This window comes from Hemibagrus wyckioides, linkage group LG04, assembly GCF_019097595.1.
Source record: "Hemibagrus wyckioides isolate EC202008001 linkage group LG04, SWU_Hwy_1.0, whole genome shotgun sequence".
Taxonomy (NCBI): domain Eukaryota; kingdom Metazoa; phylum Chordata; class Actinopteri; order Siluriformes; family Bagridae; genus Hemibagrus; species Hemibagrus wyckioides.
Window position 1 is genome coordinate 10,768,699 of NC_080713.1, and position 9,016 is coordinate 10,777,714.

Consider the following 9,016-nt stretch of genomic DNA (forward strand, 5'->3'; position numbering starts at 1 on the left):
AATAGACACAGTAGTAGATAACTGTTGTCTCCTGTTCAAGAGCTATGCTGTGTCATGCTGCAGCACGCCATGAGTGCACAAGCAGAATAAAGGACACCAACACAGGGACAAAGTACTACACAGGAATTCTAATTACTTGGCCACAGGAATCATAAAACCATGGACCATCATCTGTAGTAACTGACAAGTCGAGTTAAGTGCTGTCCATCTGCATCTGCCTGATTACAGCAATGTGTTAGAACTACTGTGACAGAGGGATGATCCTCTCAGCCCAGGAAAAAACCTACTAATTAGTGCTGGTGTCTACAGGGGTCATATCATGCAGAATTAACCAATATACTCATTTCAGCTGATTTCTGGACAAATAGTTGATCAGCTGTTAGCAAAAGTTCCCCTGCAGGAAGTTTAATCCAAATTGCAAACCCTTCAGCATCAATTTACATTTAAATTTACATCTATTAGCATCTGATATACACCGATCAGGCATAACATTATGAGCACTGAGAGGTGAAGTGAATAACACTGATTATCTCCTCATCATGGCACCTGTTAGTGGGTGAGATATATTAGGCAGCAAGTGAACTTTTTGTCCTCAAAGTTGATGTGTTAGAAGCAGGAAAAATGGGCAAGCATAAGGATTTAAACGAGTTTGACAAGGGCCAAATTGTGATGGCTAGATGACTGGATCAGCGCATCTCCAAAACTGCAGTTCTTGTGGGGAGTTCCCGGTCTGCAGTGGTCAGTATCTATCAAAAATGGTCCAAGGAAGGAACAGTGGTGAACCGGCAACAGGGTCATGGGCAGCCAAGGCTCACTGATGCACATGGTGAGCGATGGCTGGCCCGTGTAATCCGATCCAAAACACGAGCTATTGTTTCAATTGTCAAATTGTCAAATTGCTGAAGAAGTTAATGCTGGTTCTGATAGAAAGGTGTCAGAATACACAGTGCATGACGGGTCAGGGCAGTAAAAGGAGGACCAACACAATATTAGGCAGGTGGTCATAATGTTATGCCTGGCCAGTGTATCTAATACTTCTCAGTACAGAATCTCTCCACTGTCTAGGGGAGAAAAAAAAAACCAGAGAGGGTTGCATTGTTTATTTGTTAATTAATTAGTTATTTCGAGTACTGAACTGTGGAGGAGAAGTGCACGGACACCATACTTCCATAACCATACTATAGAGTCAAGCAGGTAATCTAGCACGCGCAGCCGGGGTCACTCTCCAGCCATGACCTGAATCTCGTGGACTCACACAAATGAACAGTCGCCTAGCAACCAGCACGCGCTCCAGGCGCCATTTCGCGGTTTGAGCTGCAGCTCTTCAGTCCCAATGGGAAAGCAAAGACATTCCGCGTTAAACAAAGATTTTCTGCGCGTTTTAAATGCCAAAGAGATTCACAACGACTGTCGGACATGTCCGAAAGGTAAGTCATTTTTACTTTTTACTATTTGTGTTTTAGAATAATTTTTTTTAAGCGTTTGTGACCGTTTCACTGAGCCAGCTATTGTGGCTAAAGTAATTAGTGAAGTTTATATGGGATTTAAAAGCCTATGAGTCGAGTGAAAATAATGTAGGAATAATAGAAATAAATGAGACAAAATGAAGGCACCTGCCTCATTGTTAATATGGGCTTTAATCAGGTGAAGGAGTCAGAGGTCAGGGTAACCTAAACCTTAAAGAAGGAGGTCAGAATTTCAATCTAGTGGCGTCCCGTTACACAGGGATTACACCTGATGCTCAAAGGCGCGTGCAAGATCCCTGCTGAAGATAGTGCACTGAGTTTCATGCTGCATGCATTGTAATTAATGGCATAATCTGCATTATAATGACTCTAGGTTCATGCAGCTGTCATGTTATTTATTATCTCTTCTTTGCATGCTGGAACTTCAGCGTCTTTAATACACCAGCATGCACACGGTTTATACAGTTATTCATTAATAATAAATATCTAATCTCTATAAAGAAATAATTGACCATGGCAGACATGGATAGAAAATGTAACAAGAGAATTTCATTGCATTTATTGCATGTAAGCTTGCATTCACTGATTCAATCATGGATCCATTAATGAATTAAAATAATATACAGAATATAAACAACTTAACGTATTGCTGGAAGTCACCAGAGATCTGACTATTTGCCTATCTAAACATGTTACAGGATGGTTTTTTAAAGACAATTACAGAATTTAAAAAAAAAAAAAAAAAAAAAAAGAATAGAAGTGAGGGTTTTTAATATTAGAATAAAATAGATTTTTTATTAGAATAGTAAATGTTAGAATTGAACTGAGATTCAACATTATAGTAAATATTACATATTAGAATAGTTTTATCAGGAATGAAAATAGGCCTGTTAAATATTACAATAGAAAGTAGTTGATCAGAATTAGAGTACATCACATATCTTCAATTTATTTATAAGATTCATTAGCAGACCAGATATTTGAAACACTAGTACACAAGATTTTTTTTTTTTTATAAGGTATGGCACATTTTTGACATGAAAAAGATTCATTTAATAACAAAAAAAATTAATATCTGAATTTGTTTATACTCTCTCAGTGTGAAACCTGGGCTCTCTCATTCACTATCGTTGTTTTTTATTAAAGTTGCCTTGTCATGAATTAACAAGGTCATTATTGCACTACCTACTGACATGGAGGAGTATTTCCATTACTCTGCCACTCACTACATCACATGCACATTATATGTAGTAACTAAATAATCGATTATTTTGGACCAATTAAATGTAATTGGAAAATTTCCCACGGCACACCTGACGATCTGTCGTGGCAGACTTGTGTGCCTCGGCACAGTGGTTGAAAATCACTGACATAGGCGTACCTGGATAAATGTGCGTGACACCTCTAGTGTAATCACGTGTAAAATCCAATCACAGGTGGTCACCTAAGACCAGTTCAAATTTCCAAGTGTAAACAGCTATGTGTTTGGTCAGTTGTTGGTGGTTAGGTACAATGGTAATCAGTAATTAGTTGCTGTGAACAATGGTGATCAGCAATTGGTCAACAAGAAAAATAGTGATTAGTGATTGTTTGTAGGAATAATGGTGATAAGTGATTGGACGTTGAAGGCAAGTGCAAGTGCAAGTGCATAGGCAAGTGCAACTTCGTAAAAAGAGTTCTAAAATAGTCCCCGAGTCCCTAGGAACTGAAGCACATCACATATTTTTCAGGTTAAATTAGCATTTGAAAGAAGAAGAAAAAACCTTGTGTTACATTTGCTCAGCTGTTCCACTTATATTCTGCTGTTTTTTCTCCCCAATTCAGTTCATCGGGAGTGAACACCAGCAGTGGCAGTTTCCCCAAATTGCACTCTTCACATTACTCTGAACTCAGTGAAACACACACTCCTCTCTCAGTGGAGCACACAACAGACTCCGGCATTGTCGCCACTCCAGTAAGCCACTACACTTAAAGGGGCTAAAGGGCTGCACAAATTATCACTCGTTAATTGTCACTGAGTTACTATGAGCTCCTATGATCGTTATGCAATATGTAACTGAGCACGTAATGTTAGATTTATTCTTAGATTCTCTAGATGAGTGTCACTGTGTGTTTGGAAATATTGTACCATTCACACACAGAAAATGTGTTGCAGTTCAAGTGATTTGTTGAAAAGCATGTAAGTCTGAACAATCCCGAAAATGATGGTGGGTTAGAAGTTGTAGAATCTGTTAATACGTGCTCTTGGCACAAGAAAAGACATGTTGTTATGTTTGCCAAATTTTGAGAACTCCACTTTTAGGGATATGGTAAATATGGAAACTGAGTATAAGCTAGCTAATAGACAACTGGTTAATGGCTTCTATATGAACAGTGTAAAAAATACAAGGCCAGAGGAAAACCAGTGACATTGGATTTACTTAATCCAATATTATTAGTCTTCGATTAGAGCATCCAGCATACAAGCTCCTGTGAATGTTTTGTTATATTATATTAGAATGAGCACATCTGTATAAAGCTGTAATTTATGTTAGAGCTCGAACTACTGTCATAACAGAAATCATTGCAAATACCAAAGTGTAAAACAATTACCTTTTTAACCAATTTATTTTAGTGAAAATATAATGCACAAAAGCACATATTTAGCTACAGTTGATTATTTAACAATTATCCAAATGCCCTTGTGCACATTTGTTTAATTTGGGTGCAGTGCCATGCTATTTTAAGGGGTTATGTAAAGGGTCATCTATGTGGATCAGGTTACTGGATTCACGAATACAGCCTCACCATGAATGTGAAGGTGATCCCTCCCTAGAATAGGTTCACCCAGTTCATAGCCATTTTATCATTAATAATCAAAGGTAGCAAATTGACAGCCTGAATGGACCTGCTTTACAATCCCTTTTATAACACTCCCTCATCCACTTACCCATGAGAGGAATGAGGAGGGTTGGCAGTGCTATGGTTAATAATTTTCTCCATGCTACAGTATATTTTTATACAGTTAGTAGGGATACCAGACACAGTTTACAAGGACATTAATTATAAATGGATTGAGAGGGTATATTGTAGCTGCATCAAGTCTGTCCTGAGTGTATAAATCTTCAAGGAGATCACTAGGCACCGTGCAAACAGTATTCCAGCACATTGTAAGATTTTCACTCATTTGTCTGTTATCGTCACTTTCTGTCATTATTTCGTTTGATTCAATTCAGCTGCCATCCAGTCGATTCCGATTCACCTCATGGCATCAGATCGAGGAAACCGATGTTTGTGGAGACCAGCTGGCCTGTCCAAGAGTTAGAGAGGGTGAGGTCAATATGTCATTACTATTTGGATATTGACAAAGTTTTTATTTTAGCTTTCTCCTACAGTTTATTGGGCTTGAAAGTAAATCATGAATGATTAGGTTTAATTTAACTGTACCTCCAAATCAAGTGAATAATAACTTCTGAAAAATTACACACAATCTTTTTATGTAAAATAAAATCTTTTTATGTTTGATCTTTTTATGTAAAATAAATTATATGGTTATAATTATAGAATGAGTGCAGATTGAGTGGTTCATCTGAACTGTCTGCAGGCTATGAACAGAAAGCTCTGCCAGCATATTATACATATAATATGTATATTTATTAGACATTAAAAGCATATTAGATCAGTATATGCAGTTGTGATCAGTGGATCTTTAAATGCAGTTTTCTCCTTTCTTTTGTGGCTAAGCAGACTTTAAAATGCTATAAACTTTATGGTTTAATCCACACATAAGAAAAAGATCGATTTTCAGAACTTTGTATTGAAGAAAATGTCAACATGTGGCCATGGAAAGGGATTTTTCCAAGCTGCCACAAGTTTTCTCTTCCTCCAGAAAGTAGACTATTGTTCTGTGCAGTTCACAAAGTTAATAGCAATACAAATATTACATTCTTAACAAAATATTAAATATGTGATTTCTTACATACGGTATAATACAGTCTGATACAGTATATTAAGAGATCAGTCTATGATCTTTTCAATCAGGTCCAGTAGAAGATGACCATGCTCTTAGGAATGAGCAGATCTTTAACAAGAATAGCAGGAGGAAGAGGAGAGAAAATGATGAGCAAACGTGGGAGGAGAGGCTGCAAGAGAACTGGGAGAACTGCACGGTGAGATGTTCAAACACACACACACACACACACACGCACATTTGCATTCTCTTGTGCTTACACCATCATTTTTTTCAAGCATGTGTCATTAAATGCTGTATATAATTGCACACCTAATAAGCCCAAAATGACTTAATGTATTACATATTTCTAATATTTACTTTTCATACAAATATACCAGATACCTTGGTGCTATCTAATCTCTATTTCATTATTATGTAAGTAGAGATCGTTGGTAAACAGCAGTGAGAGTACACAACCTTATCAGTTATCATTTTATATATAAAAAACACTCATTCAGATGAATGGTCACAGAAGAACATTTAACAACACTGGGGTAAAATATCTACCTGATCTGGTCATATGACCCCTGTACACATACACACAACACTTACTGTGTAGATTTTGGTTGCACAGCTCAAGAGAGAAATAAATGTTCATCTACTGCATGTTTGCTGATAAGTAATAATGATACGTATTTGGATCGAATGCATCTTGCTGCCTTTGTTATTGATTGCTCTGCTCTGGTTATTGATAGTCCGGTGCAGCCAGAGCTTCAGACTGATGGTAGAAGGTCTGAACATCACAGTAGATTTTAGTGCCCAAGAAGGCATCTAAAGCAACATGTAAAGCAACCAGTCACAGTTGTTTTATTCAGCATCATGTTTAGGTACATAAAAAATGTATGAAAAGTCATGTATGAAAATACAGTGACAAGTCAAATGAAAAGTCATTGCCCCAACGAAAAACAGACCAGCGTGCAACCATAGATCGCTCTTTTAAGAAATTTGTGCAAATTAATGAATCCTCACAAGCGCTGATTGTCACAGTAGTAAACATGACAGCTTCCTTCTTATAAGAAAAAAAGCTAGAAATGGCTTTGTTTCCAGACAGACTGTTAAAAAACACAGCACAGGTCTCCAGCCCTTTTCAATATCTGACCTAGTGAAACATCATTTATACGCATTCTATTTTATCTACATTTACTTTCTCTTTTCACTGAATTCCTATATTATTATGAGATTGTCTCTGCTGTTTTGTAGTTGAACATGACTAGCAGCCAGTTGTACTTTGAAAAGTTGAGTTCAATTTGATTATGTTTGTAGGAACTGAATCTGTCCTACCAGGATCTGGGAGATTCGTACCAGCTGGAAAATTTCAGGCGAATCCTGAGAAGGCTGATCCGAGTGGAGCGCCTGCAGCTGATGGACAATGCACTCTATGACCTCAGTTCCATCCGACTGCCAAGGTGTGTTTGTGATGCTGCGTTCAGCTTACATCACAAGTGGATGCTCAAGAATTTTTACCTCTGTGTATTCAAGCTATATAGAGAGGAAAACATGGCTGCCTCACTGTTTGTTTTTTGTTAGCAACTATTATTTTAGTTAATTAATTAATTAAAATAAACATTTGACTAACAGGGTATGATGGTTAACTTATTGCAGCATTCCACTGTATGGCATAGATGTGTATAACATTTGAGAACTGAACAAGCCAAAGATCTTCCTGATCACACACACACACACACACACTTGTCCTCTGACCCTCGCTCTGCGATGCTGCGGTCTGCGGATTGAAGAACGCGCTGAAAGACGGGGAAAAGCCGAAGTCTGCCGCTGTTTTCATATGAAATATAAAGGTGACTGAGGCCATCACCAATTTGTGTACAGTTTATGGAAAATCACATAATTTTAGGGGGGGCTGAGTAGAAATGTCCTAAAAATGGCCTAGCGACGCCCATGGCCCACACTGAATATCATTGATCATTTTGTCCTCTGTAGATGTAAAAGCCTGAACCTGCACCGGAATCACTTGAAGTCTCTCGCTCAGCTGCCAAAGATCCCTGCAATTGAGCACCTGTGTGTGTCTGAGAACAACATCAGCAGTCTGGCAGAGCTGAAGCTGCTGGAACACACACCGCTGCACACACTCACACTCAGACATAACCCCTGTGAGTTCTTGGAAGACTACCGCTCACGGTAAGAGAGAGAAAGAGAGAGACAGGGAACTCTCATTAATTCTTCTAATTTTGGACCAACACAATATTAGGCAGGTGGTCATAATGTTATGCCTGGTCAGAGTATGTTAGTTATTACTATAGAAAAATAAATTATTAAAATGTGTGCATATAATACACTATACAGCCAAAGATTCTGTGGATACCTGACCGTCACATCCATATAAGTTGAATATCCTGTGTATCTGTTAAGCACATACACATGTCTACAAATTTTTGATCTCCAGTTTGGCTTGGAGACAGAAATTCTTTCATAGCTGCTTTTTACTGAAAATGAATCAACACCTTCTGACCAGAAACAAGCAGAATCCTGAAACAGATTTGAGAATTCAACAGCAATATGCAATAGTACATACTTCCCTTAAGAGGTCTTATTTGGCTTGTGATACTGGTTGTATTATACATTAATAGATTTATTTTCACAAAAATAGTAGGATTAATTATTAAATCCAATAAGAAATATACAAATATACATCTTCGTTTACTTGTAAATATTAGTCTCATAGCTCCAGTGCAAACCTAAAAAAGGAAATTTTAGCAACCCCAAATGTACTGATAGGCTTTTAGTGAAGGGCTGGTACTGTGTATGTTATTTTTTCTTCACAAATTGTTATGGATAAAACTGAGATAATAATATAATCTGATTTTGCTTTTGTCCTCCACAGTGTGTTCTCCTATTTGCCAAAACTCAAAGTCCTGGATGGCATCCCAAAGCTGCCAGAAGATTCTGTGCCTCCCCGTTTCCCAGAATCCTCCAGGCTTTGCATCATTCTGTGATGTTGGCCGATCTCACACAGGATCTCCAGCCTAAAGCACAGAAAGCAGCAAAAGCCATGATCTCTTCTAATGTACTGTAGCAGAAATGAGAATGCTCCGTTTCTGAAATGCACTATTTGTATAGAATTTGTCAGTTTGTATTGCAAATTAAAGCAGTCTATTTTTTGTTACTGCCTGCATCCTGTCATATTCCAGTTCAAAGTAAAGTATATTTATCAGAGATACCATCCTTCAGTAATAGAAGTCCAAGCCATGTGTTAGGTATAGCTAAAGACATGATCATATCTACAGTAATCATTTCAGTACTGTGTTTATCTTTAAGAAGCAACAGCAGCAGTACGTTGGGTGCTGACTAGATGTGGGTGTGTGGCAAAGTTGAGAAGTTTAACTTTGCACAAATATGAAGCGACATGGTGCAGCGAATACCAGTATGAGTGTAGACAGTAGAAGACACGTGATCCATGGCAAAGAGCACACGCAGCTTCTCCTTCATCTCATATATGATATGATTCATATATACACTGCTGGATTCTATACACAAATGCCAGAATGTTTCTAGTTGTGTCACCGACTGTGAAACATTATCACTATGGCAACCACTTGTTAGA

General features: G+C 37.8%; 1 protein-coding gene across 1 annotated transcript; it reads left to right on the plus strand.

The window, feature by feature from the left end:
* Positions 1 to 1,232: 1,232 nt before the first annotated feature.
* On the plus strand, positions 1,233 to 8,578 carry LOC131351732 (protein tilB homolog). Its single transcript, XM_058387243.1, has 7 exons — positions 1,233 to 1,427; positions 3,291 to 3,420; positions 4,682 to 4,775; positions 5,487 to 5,614; positions 6,721 to 6,863; positions 7,396 to 7,593; positions 8,297 to 8,578. Exons 1-7 carry the CDS (start codon positions 1,417 to 1,419, stop codon positions 8,406 to 8,408), a joined length of 816 nt encoding a protein of 271 aa, XP_058243226.1. The 5' UTR covers positions 1,233 to 1,416; the 3' UTR covers positions 8,409 to 8,578.
* The last annotated feature ends 438 nt before the right edge of the window (positions 8,579 to 9,016 follow it).